The sequence below is a fragment of the Pyxicephalus adspersus genome, chromosome 5 (genome assembly GCF_032062135.1).
Source record: "Pyxicephalus adspersus chromosome 5, UCB_Pads_2.0, whole genome shotgun sequence".
NCBI classification, from domain to species: domain Eukaryota; kingdom Metazoa; phylum Chordata; class Amphibia; order Anura; family Pyxicephalidae; genus Pyxicephalus; species Pyxicephalus adspersus.
Window position 1 is genome coordinate 143,663,533 of NC_092862.1, and position 22,442 is coordinate 143,685,974.

The following is a 22,442-nucleotide window of genomic DNA, read 5'->3' on the forward strand; positions in this document are numbered from 1 at the left end:
GCCACCTCCACATCAACTTGAAAAACCAGAGAGAACTGCTGCAATCTTCCCTCTAAATGCCAAGCGTTCCCGCTCTTTACTTACAAACAGCTACCTTGGATGATCAACAAAGTTAGAAAGAGCAATAAAAGTGTCAAACTAAATATTGAATGGGGGTCAATTTGGTTGTATACAAAAATCTAGAATGGTGCTTAGACCATTATGGGTCCATGTATAGAACTGCAATCACATGAAGTTAATAGACAAATTCCAAACAAGGGATTAAATGAGGTTGATGGTTTGTATGATATTTTAGAGAGCAATGGAGATTGAGATTTATATTGCCAAAAAAGAATGTTACAGAACTGGAAAGAGTGCAGAAAAGTCTTTGACATACCTTAAAGCAACTTTCCAGCTGGCTGGAATCAGGTACTTAGGGCCTGATTTATTAAAGCTCTACAAGGCTGGAGAAGATACACTTTCTTCTGTGAAGCTGGGTGATCCAGAAAAGCTGGAATGGATCTGGTCCAGGATTGAAAACATTCGTACCAGTACCAGAACAATGGCATTGTATGAGACAAAGCATGGGTAAGTAGTAAAGCTCTCCGCTGATGGACCCTGGACAGGATAGGTTTACCAATATAGAAGCATTTCTGCATACAATGTATAATCAGAGCTGGAAGACGTACGTTTAATGTTTTAGAGATTCTGAAAGAATCTATCTCGAGTGATCATTTTACAAAAAAAATAGAAAAAAAAGTGTAGGGCAACCTGCCAATACCGGCACTGCCCATCTGTCTGCCCATCATGCAAGACCAGAATTTATGGCAGTTTATGCTTTGGAATGTCTTTACTTGATGAGATGTATCAATGGAACTTTGATCTCAGAAGCAGATTCTGCAAAATGTGTCGAACTTGAGACTGGATATATTTTGTTTGTAAATTTGCAAAAGGTAATAGATATGTCTCTCTTTAAAGTCCATTTGAATATATATTATAGTAAGAAATTGGATGTGGCACCAATGTCACAATATTCCCTGGTGGATGAAGAAGCATAGGTAAGTAAAGTTAAACGCAGAACCTTTATCTATAACAAAAATCAAGATGTTGCAGTGAGACTTCTGTAATATGCCCCTCCTGAGACAAACAACGGGGGAGAATTTACATTTAGAAGGAGCAGAGTCAGTGCCAGCTCGGGATTTTTAGTATAACCTTTAACGACTGACATTTGCGTTTTAGTGCTGCCTACCATGCACGAGACATTACTCAGCTTTAATTAGGAATATGTTAGAGGAATAGTGGAGGTGAACTTTCATTCATCATGGGTTCTCAGTGGGAGGCATCGGAGGAGAGAGATGGAGATTAGAACCTCCGTTGCATTGTAGCAAACGTCAGAAAGAAATCTGAAGGTGAAACTGACACTTGTGTTGTAATGAGCGGAGGAAAAACAAAGCGTTCAGACATGTCCATGCTAACTGGGTTGATCCTCATAGAAACTTCTGTCTTTTTCAGGTGTGTTTAGCCCATCTGCCCATATGGCCCACTTTTTCATCAATGTAAATAGGAGAGATAACAAAAGAGTTTTGCTCATAAATTAAATTGTTAGTTGACTCCAAACACACTGCTAATACTCTCCCTATAAATCAAAAAGAAATCAACTCTCTCATATAAATCAAAAGAAATATTGACACCCTTTTTGCATAATCAGCACCTGTGATCAGTTCCCAGACTCGATATGCAATCAATATAATTGTGGAACTGCCAATCCATGCATTTTGGTCAAAAATGTCATTCTTTATTCCTGTTCTCACACATCCATAACTCACCCAATAGCTGGCTGGCAGCTTGCACAGTTCCTTAGTTTTGCTGCTTTTTTTGCACAGCACAATTTCTAGGGGAGCCAAATACCTAAATGCATGGTGGTGGGAGGAAATCAAATGTCCAGAGGAGACAAATGTGCAAACTCTTGCAGGTTTTTAAAAGTTTTTGAAAGCTTCAAAGCTGTTAGGAAATGCCTGTCTTCCGGTGATCCCATGCTGTGCACCATGGCATCAAACACTGCTCATTCTGTACATTTGGTTCACTATGGGTTCAGTGAATTGCCGATGAATCTTGCATATTGATTCTACTTATTGGTAATAAACACTTAAAACGGGACCCGCAGATATCCCTAACCCAGGGGAATAAGTAATGGGGTACATTAGTATCCTGTACTCAATCTTAGAAAGTGTTAAATTTTATGTAAGTAAATACGAAGGAAGCATAACATAAATTTGATTGAAATAAAAATAACAAATCCATGTCAACCACGTTGTCCAGTGAAGTAAATCCATGAGTGGCATCTTTCCAAAGTTAACCCATCACATTACTGCATTGTGGGAACAACACAGGGAACCCTTAGTGTCCTTATTGACCAAATATTGTCCATGATGTCACCCGGAACTCCCATTCATAGAGCCACAGAGCGGGTAATGTGGCATCCAAAAGGTTCAAGGGCCATACACCCCCAACGTTCACGGAGCTCTCAGTCTCCTCGTTTAAGTGAACGAGAAGGATTTGGAGGGGACAACTCCAGACTGAAGGAGTATATTGTAGCTACAACCTCACAACATAGTCCGGAGCGGCAGCACCCACAAAACACTTGTAACAGGTTCTCTTTAAGAACCAAACTAACTTCAATTCAGTTAGTAGTTTAAAATGTTAAGAAAATAAATTTGTCAGAAAGCAATTAACTCAGAAACGCCACAATCCGTACCGGAGAGGTCACTTTGCAGGAAGTAAATCAATTTAGCTTTTCCATTTAATATTGGCACAAGGCAGCAGCAACCTGAGTGCAGCCACTAAATTCAATATATCTGTCTGAATGAGCAATCAGGAAATAACCTCATCTACATTCCGGTGAAAAAAGAGAACGACATGCGTGTTATTAACAACCGTCTGGGGAAAAAAGAGGTCCTGTCTAAAACTTTGCAAGTCTTCATGAAATCATTCCTACTTTGGATGACAATATACAGCAATAATATCAATTTTCAAAAAAGCTCAACATTGTTACATTGAAATGAATTACTAGACTAGAAATTACACTAGTCAACAAACATTTTCTCGCCAAACAGATTAAAGTCATTTTAGGTTATGTTTGATGCACAGATTCCAAATATGTTCTAGTTTTTGAATTAATGATCTCAATAATAACCTCATAGAAAACTAATGAAAAACGAAAATAAGCAAACTTAAACTAGATATACCTACATATACAAAATTAAATTTTTGAAATACTTAATGTCAATATATTCTATATTCAATATATTTACAGAATTAATCACAAAGAAATAATTGAAAAACTCAGTTTGTATGATTTCCTTTTATGCTGATGATGATGACAATCACGTTGAAGGCTCCAGCAGTAGTCTGCCATCATGTGTCTATCCCATCTGATACCTTTCTTCCATCACCTTTATATCTTGATGGAACCTCTCCCCTTGTTCCTCACTGAAATCTCCAAGGTTTTCTGGAAATTTTGGCAAATCGCTATGGAGATAGTGAACCTTTATGTTCATAGTAGCACCCAAATTTTTAAAGTCTAAGAGCAAGTTTTGTACCAGTTTTTCATAATTTTGTGCTTTATGGTTACCCAAGAAGTTCCTGCCAACCATGACATAGCTGTGCCAGGCAGAAGCTTCAGTATCAGTCATGTAACTTTTGAAATTTGAATAATTTATCGGTTTCCGTATCTGGGGTCCATCAAGGATTCCTGCTTTTATATTTCAGTACTCAATCCAGGGAGGAATCTACAAATGTATTTGAAGCAATCACCATCCTTGTTCAGAGTTCTAACAAATTGCTTCATTACTTCCAACTTTATGTGTAGTGGGGGGAGAATGATTTTTTCTTTGTCAACCATTGGCTCGGTAATGATGATCGCTGCACCTTTTTCATGTTTTCCCTTGGAGGCCATGTCACGTTTTTCCAGTGATCCTGCTTTGCTCTATTATCCCACAAGCAGATGAAACATGGGGACTTTGTGTATCCACTTTGCTGTCCAAGTAGGAAGTTCACTACTTTTAAATCAACACATATGGACCATTGGTGTTCATGATAGCAAAGCTTTTGTAAAACCATTTTTAAATTTTCATATTCTTCTTTAAGATTTGTTGAGTGGCCAATTGGAATTGATGCATAGCAGTTGCCATTATGCAGTAAAACAGATTTGCGACTTGGAGTAGAACTGTCTATGAAAAGCCGCCAGTCTTCTGCTCAGTATTCTGGTCCTCGCATATGGGCTAGTAGTCCAGGGATGTTACAACACAAAGTCTCCATCTTCACTGAAATATGGTCGGAGTGTCACCTCTCTTGTCCTATAAACCGTTATTTTATCTTCCGGTCTCAAACAGTCCTTTTCTTTTAGCCTGGATGACAAAAGTTCAGATGCTTGTTGTGACAGACTTAGGTCACGTATTAAATCATTGAGCTCTTCTTGGGAGAACTGCTGGTTTGATGAAACATATTCACTTCATATTCACTTCCACTGCTAACTCCTAGATTATACTCCCTGTATATATTCCATGTCGGATACAGAAATATCATGGACTGAACACTGCTATGGGAACATCGGCACCATGCGGCACAGGTCGTCTTACTGATTCCAAATCACCGTACTGCCACTTGTGTTTCTTGTAACGATTGAAACCTTTTACATTCACAGCACAAAAATAACAATCATTATGATGATTTCTGGGCTCTCGCCATACCATAGGTATAGCAAATTTCAAACTTTTCAGTTTTCAATTTTTCCACTGATGTAGACACTCTACACAAGTTTGCATACCATATGGGGAGCCCAATACTTATCTTAGTAACTTAGTTTCACAAATTCTGTAATGTTTCTTCTCTGTTTTTGCTTAGAATATTCACCACAAATGTAACAAAATACATTAGGGTCATTTAAACAACTTCTTCTTGAAGAACTCATATTTCTGTAAAAAAAGAAAATGTTTCATGAAAATAATGCTACATTTAATATATAAAATGCAAAAAAACGGTGTAAATAAAGATTGATAATAATATGCTGTGTTAACATTTTTTTTTTAACATCAACATTTTTTTTTTGTGGAGCTGTGTAATTAATCTGCTTCATGCAGAAGGAAGCAATTCCACATTCTCCTCTCCCAGTGATCAGATTGCAATATTGTGACTTTGTAGCAGGTCAGCGCAGTAGGAGCTGATCAGTGCCACATGATTGTGAACAATCAGGAGCTGCACAGACCCAGATTTAGACGATTGTGTCTCAGCTGTCAGCACTCCAAAAAGTGTTAGGGACCCTGAATGATGCCCAAACAAAAGTGGTAATAAATACTTAGAAAAGTTACACCGACACATTACATTCAGGTAATGGGAATAGTATCTGATTTAGGATCTGCTTTAATTATTGGTAATGGTAACCTATGCTTAGAGTAGCAATTGGAATCCATTTATTTCCTATGAAAATGTAAGTTGTGATAAAGGAAGTTGATACCTACCCCAAACTCAGATGAAATACCTCCAGCCATCAAGCAGGTAATGCAGGGAATTATACTGGGCTTCTATCTATTATTTAACAAATTGTTTCATCGCTTGCTTATGAGTATCCGCAGGAGCCAAAACTGTTCAATACAATTACTATATTATATATTCAGATGAAATCAGGGGAGTAATTAATTGCTTTTCAATCTAATAATATTTCTGGCTACAGTTGTAATAAAAAGTCAGCCTTTTTCCTTGTTAATTAAGTAGATTGGATTGTGTATCTCAAAGAACTTTGCATCACCATTGGAAATATTCCTTTGTGTCTAATCATATATTTGTTCCTTTAGTTTTAGGAAAATTGTCACATTTAAAGTGAACTTTACCCATGCAAAGGGTTCAATTAAAGGGCTAGAATACATGGGAATTAATTTATTCCAATCCAGTAAAATAATTCCTTTCTCTGCCACATTGCTTTTACTACCATTCCACCCCTTGCTAATCTGTGCACCCACCGAAAGAGAGAGACATTACCAATACTTGGAGGTAGGATGTGTCCCTTTTCGTCTTCATCCATTGATGTAGTCCTGGATGCCAAGTGTGTCTGGATGCCAAATGCCAAGAGTGTCAAGGAATTTGCCCAAAACAGTTGTCAGCTTTATGTAACCTCCATAAGATCATCTTGGGGTTACACAGGGCCAGTTCTTTTGCTTGTATGGGGTGGCAAAGAGGTAAATGAAAGATGAATCAAAGCGGCAGGAAATTTAGGGTTTTGGTGAACCAGTGGACATCTTGTTTCAAAACCATGGCCATTAACATTGATTTTTCCCCCTTGGCTAATACAGCCTCCATTCTTTCGAAAAAGCTTTCTACAAGTTTCTAAATCTGTTCCTGTTTAGCTAAAAGATTATTGGTGAGGCAGGTGCTAATGGTGGATGAGAAGACCTGGCTCACCATTCCAATTCATCCCAAAGGTGTTCAGTAGGGTTGAGGTCAGGGCTCTCTGCAGGACACTCGGGTTCCTCCACACCAAACTGGTGACCCCATGTCTTTATGGAGGGGGCTTTGTCCCTCGGGGTACAGTCATGGGCGAACAGAAAGGGGTCTTCACCAAACTTTGACCATAAGGCTGGAAGAGCACAATAGTCTAAAATGTCCTTGCATGCTTTATCTATATCATCGCCCAGGTAAGGGAGGTCCACTGATCTGTGAATGCGGAAGAATTAAATCACCACTGTTTATCCTTTGGCACTTCAAAAAGAGAGAGAGAAACTCTACTCCTTATATCACAGGAATGCTCTTCTATCCCAGCCATTAAGATGGTCACCCACTTTTTAGTTTTTTGGAGTTTTAGTTTTATATTATTCAAATTTTATATAAAGAAGAGACCTAAAAAGCCACAAATTCACCCGAACCACCAGACTGTACAGATTACTGATATATAACATTAGACTTACATTTTAATGCAGTGTAAGGGCAGAAGATGAGTCTGAGCGAAAGAAATAATTAACATTTTAATGGACAGGATTTCTACCATATAGGTGAAAGTAGAACCCCCCATCACAATAGGCAGGTGGTCTTAAGTACTTTACCAGCTTCACAAAATATTTTTATTTTCTCCAAGCATTTCAGATGATCCTGCTCTCTCATGTTCATGCCTATTGCTTTCCTTTAAAACTGTGTGCGAAATCTCAGTTGTCATCATCATCCATAATGGCTCTGAAAAATACGGGTGATTTTGTAAAAAGCTTTCTATTTTGGAATTGGTTAGATTATCGCTATATAAGAAGAAAATGGTTTTGTTGCCTGAGAAGATAATGGCTAATACCCTGTTGTAAACAGAAGAATCACATAGCTGTCATTCCGAGCCTTCTGTCGGAGAGGGCGAGTTATTTTAAGCCCTTGGTATACCTACAATTACGGGGAATAGTGTGGTGTAAATATAACTTGATTGTAATCCTTTTACCTGCTTTCTGTGTTTTGAGTGACCACCTCATGATATAAATTCTCTTTCTGCAGGAGGCTGGCCAAGTCAACTCTTCTACTAATCCCACTCTTCGGAGTTCATTATATCATGTTCGCCTTCTTCCCCGACAACTTCAAGGTGGAAGTCAAACTTGTCTTTGAGCTCATCCTCGGATCGTTCCAGGTAAGGTAGCTGGGATGGGGGCTTTTTTAGAAAACCATGTAGAAGTAGAAATGGGCAGCTTTAACATTTTCATTGTTGTTTGTAAGAGGTAAGTCTATCCTCAAATGATGGGTGGATCCAGTAACCTACTAGAGGAAGACATCCTTTCCATTGTTCATAGCTCCACACCATTGTTGAACCCATGACACAAGCTTGTCCTGACCATTTGTTGGATGTTGAATTCATGAGTTCATTCATTGAGTAATGCCCTGTCCAAAATTATCTCTACAACTGTACCCAATTATACCCACTTCATTCAGAAGTCAATAATATATATGGTTAGTGTTAGGCATTAAATTGCAGGCATGCCTGTTTACAATCCTAGTATTCCTATTCCTTGATACCATTACGTATGCTAAGAGTGAGTTTATACACAATCTCCACTTTGAATGCAAAACTTACAGACAAGCATTGTTATGAATTTTTAAGACACCTTTCATAAAATGGCCATTCACAACATATTCATAAAACCATACTTCTTAATAATAAAACCTACATGTACCAACATCATTGGACATACATGGCATACATTACAGTCTCCTCTGTCTTACTATGTTTCAACGCGTTTCGCAAATTGTGCTTCAGGAGATGCATTCCTGGTGATATTGGATGTTATTTATTATATAAATTAACTATGTTTTTTTATATGATTGTGAATGAAAGATGCCTTTAATCAGTGCTTGTTTGTATGTTTTGTATTCAACGTGGTGAATATATATGAACTCAAAGTAACATGTGCCAGGTTTACTAGTTCCATTTGCTAATCTATACATTGGAAACGTTGAAAATGAACAGCTGATATCTTGCACTGCTGATGGCTCTCAGTCGCAGCTGTAAGTGACATCCTCACTCCCCACTGATAACTAAAAAGGTGGTTAATGTTTATGTGATTTCTATGTGAGCTCTACCATAGAGATAACCTGCAGGCTGGAGGCTCCACCGACAAAAAACAAAAGTGCAAAGGGATAGAGAGCATTCACTTTGCAAAGAATACCCAATCAGACGCAAAGAAATCCAAAATGCAAAAGTTTATTCTTTGTACGTGATTGGCTGGTTGAAGTAAGCAGAGTTTCATTTAATTCATACTAATCAAAATGTCTCTTGATGTGGGGTAATTCACTTTGCTATGTGAACAGCGTATATTCCTTTAATAGATCAACCCTTTTTTATTATTGTTCTAGCCTTGTCTTTTTCCCACTCTCCCCTGAGACTGAAATCCTCAGTTGTATGCTTTCATTTTTGATGTAGACATATTCAGGTCTCTTCACAAGACAAGAGCAGTTATATCAAGAAATACATCCAAGACAAAAATAGCTTAAAGTAAAAAAAAATCGGAGCAAAGTCTTTCAAAAGCATGGCTTCACACTTGTATTAGTTTAGGACTGAATATATCAGAATCTTGTTTAAAGCGATCTGTTACTGATTCTTTTTAACAGTTTGGTCTGATTATTATGCTGAGGTTCAGCGCTGGTTTACTGACAGCCCCGGGGTTCTAGTAATCAGCTGTTGGACTTGAGATCTTGCTACGGTGCGCTCTATAGGATCTCCTTACAAAACAATGATTTTCACATGTGACCTCATCAGACTTTGCTGTAACAAAATCTGCCATTATTAGATATAAATGAGCTCTGATTGGCTTCCCTCTGCTAAAACAGATCATTGCAATACATAATATAATTAGGGAAGTCCATATTCCATTCCCTGGGCCACACAAACACATTGGGAGCTGTGGACAATATTTGCATTTACCAAGCTGCACTTTTTCAATTTTAATGATTGCTCTTTTGAGAAAATTTGGCGATTATGTTTGCTTGTGTCTGCACAAATAAGACTCTTTCCTTGGCTTGAGGAGAAACTAAATACTGGAACCCCCCCCCCCGCCCGAACAAAAATTCTCTCAATAAATATTGTAACCTGGGTGGGAAGAAGCTGTAGGCTTGTATTGACACCCAACTATTCGATACCCACCCAAAAACAGCTGGGTGGTTACCGAAAAGTGCCTGTTATGTTCTATAGGGAGGGAAGAACCCCAATGTATGGCACGCTCAATGGCTAAATGACTTCTTGGGGCACCTAGATTTAAGGTCTACTATCTGTATTAACCTTTAGATCAGTGTTTCACAACCTTTTTACTCCTGAGGAACACTTGAAATTATATTTTTTAATCCCTTCTGTAACCAGATTTCTGGGCTTCAATGGTAAACCACCAGAATGCCACCCCTATAGACAACCTAAAAGATTATTAATGTTGTGCATATGGCTCTTCCAAATGATTTTAAAACTATGCAGGCATCCGCAATCAGCCATAGTTCAAGGAACCCCCAGCAACCTCTGGAGGAACCCCGTGATTCCACATAACCCTGGTTTAGAATAGCTGACATTACAGATATACAGCTATAAGGGTGCAAAACACAAGTGCCTAGGCCGGACTTTATCAACCCCTGTGCCTCTGAACCCTTCAAAATATTTCAGCTCTGCTACAACCCATTTATTGGGGGTCATTGGGAAAAGTGCCTCTGATATTGTGGCCATTGGAAGGATTTGCCACTCCATATGATGATTGCTAGAATACCACCTGTATATACAACTAAACATCTTTCATGCAGCTGGCTCTACCAAGTGGTATTGCCCCAGAACTCTGCAGACATCGTAATTAGGTAAGGTAACAGGGTTCGAAGAAGCTCTAGCACCTTCTGGAAGAACCCTGGAATTCCTTGGAACCCTGGTTAGAATGGCTGACCTAAGCCAGCAGTCACCAACTGGTGGTCCATGGACTGCTGGTGGTCAGCAGAAAAATTTGGACATTCTATGAAAAGACATTTTCATCTGTCACAGCAATTAAAACTTGGTCTCGGCTTGAAATAAAAAAGTCTCTCCGTCTTGCAGTAACGTCATTGGGGCCAAGAATCCATAAACTTATTTCAAACAAGCAGAAACAAATATCACACTAAAAATGTGTAATACTTAAATAAGCTTAGATTATTTTGTAATAATTAAACTAACTTTAATATTTTTGTTACAATTAAACAAGCTTTAAAGATGTTCTTTTTCTATTATTAAAATGGAAGTTCTCTAAGCATTATTTTACAAATGTATTTATCTTTTTTAAAAAAATTCATAATAATAGTCCACGAGATTTAAAATTATGAATTTAGTGGTCAGTGAGGCCCGAAAGTTTGGCGACTGCTGACCTAGGCACTTATATACCACGTACATGTTTTAGTACCAGCTTATCCACTTATTGCTTAGTCACATGTCTAAATGTTCCTTATACCAAATCTTCACATTCTGAGTTTAGTTCCATTTTATTGTTATGCACAAATATTATTTTTTTCCAACTTGGAGCGCTTAGGCAGAAAAATGCTTTCCTGAATTAAATTACATATTTTTTTTTGTGAAGTCAATACCTAATTCAGGATCATCGAATAGATACCGGGGACATCCTGATCTGTACCTTATAATTAGCTCTGAAATAATCGCTTAATTAGATGCCAGATAACCGAAATGTTCCTGTTTAGTGTCAATATACAGTTTTATATTGCAGACACCAAATGTCCCAAAAATGTCACCTTGTACAGATCAGAGAATGAAATTAAAGTTTTATAATTGAACCCTGCAGCTTTTTTACTCGATGTATTCAATATATTGCTAATACTAAACAAAGTAGAACAGATTCAGATACCAATAGAGTAGAACGCACTCCATCGTCTGCTACAACTCTATTCTGCAGCCCTTGCAGGAGTTAGGCGCTCAGGAACTGTCATTATAAATAAAATACAAGTTCCATTTTCTACTTCCTTATCTTCAAAGCAAAGCAGAATATTTCTTCCTGAGCTGCTGCTGGCTCCGGGTTTTCTGTTAATTGGCAGAAGATGATCCGGTGAGCTTATAAACGTGACCCTGCAGGCTGATATTAGCCTAAAATCGGAAGACTGCCGTGTCTTTGATTGGCATTCGGCTGTCCTAGCCACTGTTAATTGGCCGAGCAAAACCCAGGACGCACCAATTAGAAAAGAAGTCATTACTTGCCTGCCATAACACGAATTATCACTTTAGTGGTAAATATAACAATAAACAATGGCTGAGGTCTGAAGAGGATTTCCATATAGCGCTAAAAAACTGAGAATTAATATAACTGTTCTGCAGCTAGAATTGACGTGCCTGCTGATTAACAATTGCACTGTTAGCGTATTCTGCAATTATTACAAATAGCCATTCATAAAGAGACCCTGTCACATTGCCCGTTCGGAGGAAAGCTACAGGGTGCAGTAAAGCAGACCCCTAACCATTATACTGCCTGCTCTGCTCCCTCTTCCAAAGCTGCAAGTGCACCTGGTGATTCTGGGTGTTCAGGAACATGTCACCTCCTGCCAATGCAGCGCCCAGGCCTAACACTGACCTTACCATTCCCTCCAAGCTTCAAAATCGTGCCAACTGTGGGAGTGCCAGGGGAACACCCCATTTATTTGGTATAGCCACATACCTTTGCATCTTCCTTCTGACCACCCAATAGGATGAGTAGCATTGCCAGCAAATAGGACAACTTTTTTTGTTACTTTTTATTTTATCAGGGTTGTTACCACTACTTGCTAATTGAATAGAACATGAAACTGCCAATAAAGGGGAGTAATACTTCATAGTTGTCCCAGCCCCCTTCTAAATCTTATACTCAACTACACCTGCCACCTAGAGCCACTTGCCCAATGCTACTTAGCCAGGCATGCCCATGTGTTCCCCCATTCAGTACATGCTCATACTCAGGACTTACTGACTAAATAGCAGTACAGATCCTATGTAGGCGTAAGCTGTGAAAATTTTGACAGGGCCTTGCTAAATCCTTGCTGAATCGGGGACAGTGGAGTTTTAGTCTGGGATGGGGAATTGAGGATGAGGGGGCTTAGGCATAAATGTAATTGCATTATTGGAGGAGTTAAAGCAGAACTAAACCCGGTAGATACTCACCTGTCCTTGTTATATCATAAGTACTGCCATTCTTTTTTTCCTTCTCTCCTATATTCTGATCTTTGGCCATCTTGATTGGTCAGGATGACATAGCTCCCACTCTGTCGCATGGTTCGTTCAGTCCTGCCAACCACCGGTGAAGCCGGGATTGCTGGGCATCCTGACAACCAATGGGGAGCTGCACATGCTCGGCAAACTTTGGCAACTGATCAGGCGGGTAGACATACTTATTGCAGCAGGGACATCACCTGTCTATTTCTATACTAAGAACCGGTCTTATTTCATATTTTTAATTTGGAAACTTAGTTCTATACATAAGTTTAAACAAAAAATGAATTTCTAAGCTAAAAACCAGCAAATTTTTGTTGACAAATTTTGCCAAAAACACAATCTCCGTCCTGCATATTAAACTGCTTTGGACAAGTTTGCTTTGTGTTTCGGATTAATTTATTGTTCATTGTATTTTGCATTTTTAATACAATTATTATTTTTGTACTGTCACCACATTTTTTATTATATCTTTTTGCTAATTTTGCCATTGGGGAGCCGGTCCTGTAACTAGAACGGGTCCAAAATGGGTCCAGGAGCTTCTGTCACTTTCAGAATCCAGTTCATGTCTTTTCCACCCTTTAATGTAGAACCTATACTCGGCTGACTCTATTCTGTTGTTGGCACTGCCATCTTCTTCCTTCTCTTCCTTGTTTTTCTTCTAATTGGCTTGGGTCATGTAGCTCCAAGGCAGGCGTTCAGGAGTTCATTCAGTCCGGAAAGTTGCAATGGAAAGCAGATCGTGCCAGGTATCCCAACTACCAACGATGAGCTGCACATGGAAAGCTCAATGATTTTGAAAGCAGAAGGGGCATCGCCTGTCCATTTCTGCAATAAAACCTTACCTGATTGCTTCTTCTGCACCAACTCCAATGCACTGAGCCAAGGTGGCACCATTTTGCTGAAACATTGGAGAAATTAAACTCCTACATTTGCTAATTTCTTTTCTTCATGCATTCTTCCCATGTGAAGAGTTGGAGCCCTATAAAGGTCAATGAGCTGACAGCACCAGTATAGTAATAGATGATATGAATGACTAAGCTCTTGTTTTGTAGGAGTTTCTATATTTGCTGTTATTCATGTTTCTGTAACCTGTTGTTGTTGGCTGGTTGCTTACTTTGCATTAGACTTACTGATCTGTGCTAGATTATAGCTAGATTTTACAACGTGTAGGTTGTCTAGTTATCTTAATGTTGCTTAAGTGCTCTTCTGTGAGTGCCGTTTCTTCCACATCCACTTGATAGGAGCTGAAGCTCTCCTGTAGTTATTGTTGCTTTTCCAAACAATACAGCGGATAAGAGAGAAAAATAAACAAAATGTATCATAAAACGTTACATATTGTATCTTTGTTCTTCCACTAAATGCAATTCTTATCATGTATTTTTCTTTTTCAGGGCTTTGTGGTGGCGATTCTCTATTGCTTCCTGAATGGAGAGGTAAGGGAAATTCTGCTTTGTAAACAATACAATTGGAATAAAGGTTAAAAAGGAAGCCTGGTGCCAAATACTAAATCCAAGCCCATTATTCTAATGCAGGGTAGGAAATGAAATTGAAAAATTGATTGGTTGATATAATTAAGGCCCACTTAAACCTAAAATTGAATAAGGGAAAGTATAAAAATAATCAGGTGGATAAGTGAATAGAAGCAGAGCATAAAATCAAAGTGATGGACGGAATGGCAGGGCTGAATGTGCTTGCACGCTGCACCAAATCTCATTCTCTCTCATTTCTGATGATGGTCAATAAAATGGGGCACCCAATGTTACATATGAATAGAAACCATATGACTAGACAAGGAGGCACAAATTGTAGCCATAGGTAGTGATCAATGAAGAACCTCAATCTGTTAGGAGAAAGCAAAAAGGCCTGAGAGGTCCTTGTTATGTGGTTAGATACGGAGCTTTAATGTTTCATAAAAAGTCTTACCTAACCATGGCATTATCTGAAAATGACTATTGACATTTCTTTCTAAACATTTTAGGTTCAAGCTGAGTTAAAAAGAAAATGGAGGCGGTGGAATCTGGAGAGGTTTATGGGAAAGGATATGAAGTATCACCACCCATCACTAGGCAGCAATGGAACCAACTTCAGCACCCAAATTTCCATGTTGACCAAATGCAGTCCAAAGACGAGAAGATGTTCCAGTTTCCAGGCAGAGTTTTCTTTGGTCTGAAGTCCAAAAACTCCTTGTGGAACCTAAGGCAGCCCAAAGGTGTTCTCTCCACCTTGGTGCCATGTGAAATCTTTGGAAATCTGAACACCTATAGTTCGGAATTGCACTTTATGGCATTGCGTCTTAAGCCTCTTGTGAATCCTTGGGGCAAAGGAGGATTTTTTCCAAAACAATTCATTAGAAGACTTCGGACTCTTCTTCATACTGGAATGTCTCGGAACACTTTTTTTGAGCAAGTCTTCAAAAACTTGGAAGCTTTTAACAAAAAAAATATATTTATTTAACAAAATTGATCACAGAGCAAGAAAAGACATTTACACAAAGGAACGTGTATGGGTGTCGGCGAATGCCACAGAGATGAGCGTTGCACCATTCAACATAAGCTAAAAACGCAGCGTTCATTGTCTATGTGCAAATTGTGCTGTTTTTAGTCATTTCAGAACCAGGCGCGATGCTGGGCTTCAGGGTGCTTTTTGTTTGTTTGTTAAGTAACAAAAAATTTAAAAAAAAAAAACTTTATATAGTGGTAAGTATATGAAAATATTGTAGCTTCAAAGTCAAATAATGCACAAAAAAGTTTTAAACATATTTCTGAGCCCTTTTAAGTCAAATGTTCCAGTTAGAAAATATATCCTAAAATGTAATTATTACATTCAGTTTATCAGTTAAATAAAAGAATTGGGGTGGGGGGGTGTATTTTGCAACTAGCATTTATTTTAACTTCTATTTTTATGGATGTACTTGCAGTTTCACTGTTGTGCCAAGATTTAGAAGAAAAACTCCAAAGTATTTAACAGAAGCTAAAAAAAGTTTTCTAAAAAATGAATTTATTTTCAGATAAAAAAAAAATTACTCTTTTCTGACCTTACTGAGTTCATGTAACAAATGTTCTTAAATGCCAAACTACTTAGATACAGATCATACATATATATATATATATATATATATATGTGTGTGTGTGTGTGTGTAGGTGTACATATATATATGTGTGTGTGTGTTTATTTTAGCTATGTTATATAGTATATGTTCATGTTATAGTTTTTTTTAAACAGCAAGGTGGAATGCAAACCATTAGCTTTTGTTGGGAAAGGTTTAGCAGGATATATATATGAAAAATCAACATAGTGGCTCATGCATTTGTTCGCCTCTTCCTACTCACATCAGGCTCCTTACTATCCCAACATCATTCTAGAATAAATGATTTGATTTTTCAGGAGGCTTCCTAGTGGAAGCCAAAGATGCCTTATTACCTATAGCCAGTGCTTTTTTTAACATGGGGGAACTCTTTGAAATAAATTTCAGATCTTCAGGAAATCTCTTCTATAATTATTATATTCACAATCTAGCTGCTGATCACTAGGAAGAGTACTTCGTACATAGATGGCCATTGGGTAGAACCCTTACAGATCAGTCTTTCTGAACATTTTTAACATGGAAGATCCCTTGAAATAAGTTTTAGGTCTTCAGGGACCCCCTGCTATAATTTCTAAATTCACAAGTGGTGATCACTGGGAAGAATACTTCTTACATGGCTGGCCATTGGGAAGAATGTCACCCCTACAGATAGCCAAAAGGATATCATTGGGGTTTACTTAAACTTTAAATTACTTAAAATTGTGCCGGAAGTGGTCTCTGTGGCTTTTGTAGGCATTATTTCGCTAATGTGTCCAGTAAAAGTCTTGGAATGCCCTCAAAAGGGGGAATTCTTCTGCTGCCTGCTGACTTCTACAGAAATAAGTCGTCTTCAGATAATGAGGTGGATGCATGGTGTGAGGAGAAAAGAACAGCAAGCTATTCTTTGCACTGAGGGTGACGTTATCAGGGTGCTTTCCATGCCACATGAACATAGACGTCTATGAACATAAACCTCCCAAGTACCACCATAACATCCCCATTGGCAAGGTTTCCAAGATTGAAGACCATGTGGCAAGGAATGTGCCAAATATTAAACACTGCCCTAGCTCACACCACCAGCACCCATTTATTTAGCAGTTGGCTGGATTGTTAAATATTCATAGATGAAGAAGCTAAAGCTCATTTCAAAGCCTGTTCCCTCTTGATCTGCCCCCATGTCCTCCCAGCTCAGTATATGTGCTGCTCTCTGTACAGCTTCTTCCCATCCACCCATACCTGCTGGCGTCTTTGCTTCTGCACAGTTCTTACTAATGAACTCCTGACCTGCTGTGTTCTACAATTTGCCACCACTATCAGCTCCTTTATTGCATGCTATGGGGCAATAGAATGGCAGCAGGTGGAGTTTCCAGAATTTTGCTTGTGATTTGGCACTGGGAAATAAATGCATGCAACATGATTTGGCAAGAAACCGGACCAGTGCATTGCTGTGAATTCTCATAGAAAGCAATATGATTCCATTAGTCCTGGCAGCATTATCTGCATTACAAAACTCAGATTGCTAAAGCTTGCATCTGGCATAGTCAGAAACAGATCTCTTCATATTCATTATAAAAGTTCTGCATGCCCTATCATTACCGCTGTGACAAAATGATAGTCAGCTGTTTTATTTTAATAACAATATTTCCGCAAACAAAAATCATTTTACAATCGTCTTTCTTAGGATTTGGCTTCTCCGGTATCACAGAATAATCTGGCCAGTAGAGATAGGTCATAGGATCCTATTGAACCTGCAAAGAAATATCTTTTATGAACATGTCTACTCAACCAGCTTTAATTTATGAATATTTACACAAGGTCCAGGCATTGGAGAGATCAATTAAAGGTCAGGGTCCCAAAATTCTGGAGGCCAGCAAATACATATGTGTACAGAGCATGCTTTGCATTTATTATCCTGTTAAGGTCAGTGGCAGCGATTGTATCAGAAAATTGTTTTTTTTATTTAGTATTTTTTTTGTTTCATTATTTCCATTTCAGAATTTTTTAACAACTTTGTTTTTTTTACGTCTCCTCTATTTTTATTTAAATGTAATATTGATATTCCATCATCATTCCAACCAAATATAATATTCCAGTTCTGCACTGAACACTTATATAAATAGATCTTGTGCAGGATTCAGAAAATATGATGGGATACCTTTAAAGCCAGACCCCTAACCCTTATAATGTAGTACTCCCCACTCATACACTTCTTATCACAGCAAAATATTATTTGTTAAGGCAATAGTGCCATTGTAATTAAAGTGTATGATTGGATGCCTGATGTGAACATTGCATCATGGCGTAAGATAATATGCTCCCCGATAAGGAGAAAGTTTAGGTGCTTGTGACAAAGGAAGTTGAAATAGGTGTATAGTAAATAGATTTGGAAGAAGGTGTTAAAGAGACCCTGTCACTTTGCCCTGAAATCAGCATCTAGCCTATGGAGAAGTCACTGGGGTAGTTGGAGGTGTTTTCCTAATAACTCATTACGGGGGAATTGTCATTGGCAAGTTACAGACATTCCTGAGCCACCAGGGAATTAGTGATGAAGAATTAGAACCTCTCAGGTTTAATTGCTTTGTGAAGGACTTCATTTTTTATTGTCCTGGTGACACTGATATCTATAAACCCCACTATCCAATTTTACAGATACTCAATACTTTTATTGGGTCATCTCTCCCTCTTCTTCGTGGCACGGATTCCTCAAACCACAAACATTCCTTGAATAATATGAAATTCAGCACCATGATGACATGATTGCATCACACAGTTCTTGCAGATGTTTCTGTACATTATTACTGTGAATCTTCCATTCTAACACATTCCAAGGTGTTTTATTGGACTTGGTAACCAGCCCACTATCTGTGTTTTAATATTGATCAGAACAGGCTACATTTTTCCAGTCTTCTTCAGTCTTAGTGATCCAGTGCCCAATGGAGCCTCATCTGTTTGTATTAGATTTGGCACAAATTTTATTTATCTTTTATTGTTGAAGCCCATACAACTGAAGGTTTGAGTGGTTATTTGGGTTACCATGTCCATTGTCCAACCAGTCTGACTGTTTTAATATGATCCATCTTATCAACAAAATGATCCTGTAATCAGAACTGATACTCTGGATAATTTCCTCAAGCTCATGAGATCCTTCTGAGATTGAGAGATTTCCAAGGGTTTCCGAGGGTTTCCTGGAGCATTGATCGATGTAACCGGACATTCCTGATTCTGACAAGCAATGCAAAGGGGAACATCTCCCATTGACCATCAGTGTATAGGGACACTTTTCATGCTGATGACCATTGTAAAGAGGCTCCTATCCCAATGACAAGCAAAACTATTGCTAAAAGGACATCTTTATACCGACTGCCAGGGTAGTTGAAAGTAACAGAAGTTAAAGAACGGTGGGGGATTGTTGGATCTCCTAAACCATTATCGGCTCCCAGTCATATCCATTGGAAGGACTGATTCTCCTTAGGCAGTTTCTGCAGATGTGGTGGCCAAAGGTTGGCTTTTTGTTTGAAATAAGAACATAGAACTACTAAGAGAAAAGGGATAAAAGCAGAACCCTTGTAGTCTTGATTCAATTTATTCAAGCGCATATCATAAAAATCCAACTAGTTTCAAGGGTTCAAAGGGTCCCCTTCATCAAGGCTTGGCACCGTTGAACAAAATGTGTGCAGGACTGATAACATGGAAGGAATTCTAGGGATTAATATAATCACTTCTGGTTCAAGATTAATGTCTTGGAATTAATGAAGTGTGAAGATGGATAATTCCAGATATACTAGCAATCAGAATATTTTCAATGCAAGCTTATTGAGATTTTGTTCTATTTTAAGGGGTTTGATGATAACGTCCAGGGGTTTGAAAAGGGATTATAATGTAATCTGAAAAGTAAGGTTTTCTGTGTTGAATTATTGCTTGCTTCTTGTCTTTGGATACTCTGATGGTGAGTGTTCCCCATTTTAGTTTGTGGCCTCATCTCCCCAACAAGATCATCAAATAGATGCTATGAGTTGGACTTGCGATCATTTCGAAGACAAATAGATCTGTTTTTGTTGATAAGCAAAGGGCTAAGCTTAGCATTAGGGTTCCTTAATATTGAACATCATGTTTTCAGCTGCCAGGGGATCATTTTTGGTCACAAGGATGTTATAAATAAAAGCAATTTACCTGACTTCCAGGAGCCATTTTTTCCCATTGCTCCTTGTAATCACCAAAAACCATTTCCACCAATTCTCCCAATGCAATGCATTTTAATGAAATGTTTTACATGTTTGGTGAACGTTCTACACAAAAAGAATCACCAGTTCCCTACACTATAAGAGTTAGGATATATTTGTAATTAAATCAAAAGTCAGATCATATTAAAGTGAACACAACCATGCCATAAATCTATATTATATAATTGTATTTTCTATAACAATGTTCTCCCCAGCACCTGTATTTAATACAGTATTAAATGTGGTACCTTGAAACCTGCTCTATCCAACATGATTGTCCCTTTTGGAATTCTCCTTCCTGACAGGGAAACATATTCCTTCTAATTCCATTTAGAATGGAATCACATCCATGCCATACATCTATATTATATCATTTATATTATATAACAGTGATCTCCCCAGGCCCTTTTAGCTGGGCGCACCACCCGACACTTTTCAGTACCCACCCGGCTGTTCTGGGGTGGATACCTGAAAAATTGGGTTACAATACAGGGGATACCATCCACCTACAGCTTCCCACTCAATTCCTGGGTGGATACTGATATATTATATTTTATAATATATATGTATGGTTGTTGCTTTTGGAAAAATTGGAGGTCATAAAAAATGGAGAGGTGGGGTTAGAGACTGGATAGACCACTATATACCCTGAAAAATGTAAAAAGTTTAGAGAATTTGATCGCATCTTGGAAGTATCAGTAGACCATATTATTGGTGTGGCAGCTGGCATTAAACACATGGAGGATATCTCTATCTCCATGCAGATCTTTCTTTTGGTGGACTTATTGATTCATTGATTTATTAAAGCTCTCCTAAGCTGGAGGGAATACACTTTCATCAGTGAAGCTAGGTGATCCAGCAAACCTGGAATGGATTTCTTCAATGTCATTTGCTATTTGTTAGCAGATGCTTTGAATCTTGGACCAGATCCATCCCAGGTTTGCTGGATAACCCAGCTTCTCTGGTGAAAGTGTATTCTCTCCAGCCTTGGAAAGCTTTAATAAATCAGAGCCCCTGAGTCAGCAATTGTTATCTGGAGGAAGGTTGTGTTATGTGTTACAGAGGCGTCTGATTGTATATTTTACATATGTAGGAGAATATTAAAGAGAACTTGTAGCCGCGGTCAAAGAAACTCCAATTCTCATTTTGGAGCAGAAGGTTCCTGAACCGGAGCTGGGTTGGTTTATTTTGTCATGTTTGCCTAATTTCCCAAAATTCTCCTCCAATCTTCATCTTAAATTAAAACGTTCTCATTTCTGCAGACCAATTTCCTGAAGCGTCTTATAGCAGGTGTGAGATCTTTTCTCTGCAAAATGAGTTGTGGCTGCTGTAAATGTTGCATTAATGTGCCAAATGTAAGATGAACAATTGTGGTAACATTTTTGGTTTTAGGAATATTTTAGTTGTAGAGAAAGCAAAAAAATGAAAATTAGATAAAGTAATGATGTTTGGTATGTTATCCTTATTACCACCCCATCCCAACCTGCTATGGTAAGCCTGGCCTTGCTGCACAGTGCCTGATGGACATTGGGACATAAGATAGGAATTTTATAGTTGTATGTTATGAGTGGCTTTTTATTTCATTTTTTATTATTTCTTTAAAAGGTAAAGTATTTGTAGCATTATCCATTTATTGGGGGGGGGGGGGGGGATAAAATCAACCCCAACAATTTCACCACCAATGGTGTTTTATTGAACTCTGAAACTACTAAGCACTTTGCTTTGTATGTCAGATAAAACCGGAAATTCCTTTTATATTTTAATGTAACCGTGCTCAGTTTTATCTAATGATAGATATCTCATCATCATAATGCATGGATGTGAAATCATTCAATCTTTGCATGCAATAGGTATTTAAAATATATCGAAAGCCTTTTTTGCTGTCTGTGGCTCTTGGGGAAATGTTTTTTTTTATCTAGATCAGAGTTTCTCGACCTTTTTACCATTGGGGATCCCTGGAAATAACTTTTGGGTCTTCAGGGAACCCCTTCTATAAATATTATATCCACAGATCACAGTATATTAGTGTGGTGGTCAGTAGGAATTCCTCCGAAGAATGTCACCCTTACAGATCATTGGGGTCACTTATACTGACTGGAGAGGTGCAAACTGCTACAGGAACCCCTAGCGCCCCCTGGAGGAACCCTGGGTGAGAAACACTGATCTGGATAGAACAAGAAATAAGGGGAAATCTCCGCAGCTATAACTGGAACCAGGGACAGCTTAAAATGTAACAATTTTCCCCCACTACAACAGAGAAAATTTCCCCAGCAACAAGCAAAAAAAAAAACTAAACTAACCTTCATGTTTTTGTTTTTTTTTAAAGGCTTCTGATGCATTTTAAACTATTGCAACCTTTTTTATATATATAAAATGATATCTATTTAGATTTTAACTGGCTCCATATTTTGTTCTCAGCTCACAGATATGAAAATTATTGTTGGTCAGTTAGTGCTTTTTTAAATCTGAACTCCAGGCA

The 22,442-nt window shown here is 38.2% G+C and overlaps 1 protein-coding gene across 2 annotated transcripts in view; it reads left to right on the plus strand.

Annotated features, from left to right (window-relative positions):
- Nucleotides 1-21,610, plus strand: part of VIPR1 (vasoactive intestinal peptide receptor 1) — a 169,792-nt gene extending 148,182 nt beyond the window's left edge. For both annotated transcript variants that reach the window (XM_072412988.1, XM_072412989.1), the window contains 3 exons: nt 7,498-7,627; nt 14,071-14,112; nt 14,658-21,610. In XM_072412988.1, coding sequence (XP_072269089.1) covers nt 7,498-7,627; nt 14,071-14,112; nt 14,658-14,849 — 364 coding nt within the window. In that variant the 3' untranslated portion in view covers nt 14,850-21,610. The remainder of the gene's footprint in view (nt 1-7,497; nt 7,628-14,070; nt 14,113-14,657) is intronic.
- Nucleotides 21,611-22,442: the final 832 nt, after the last annotated feature.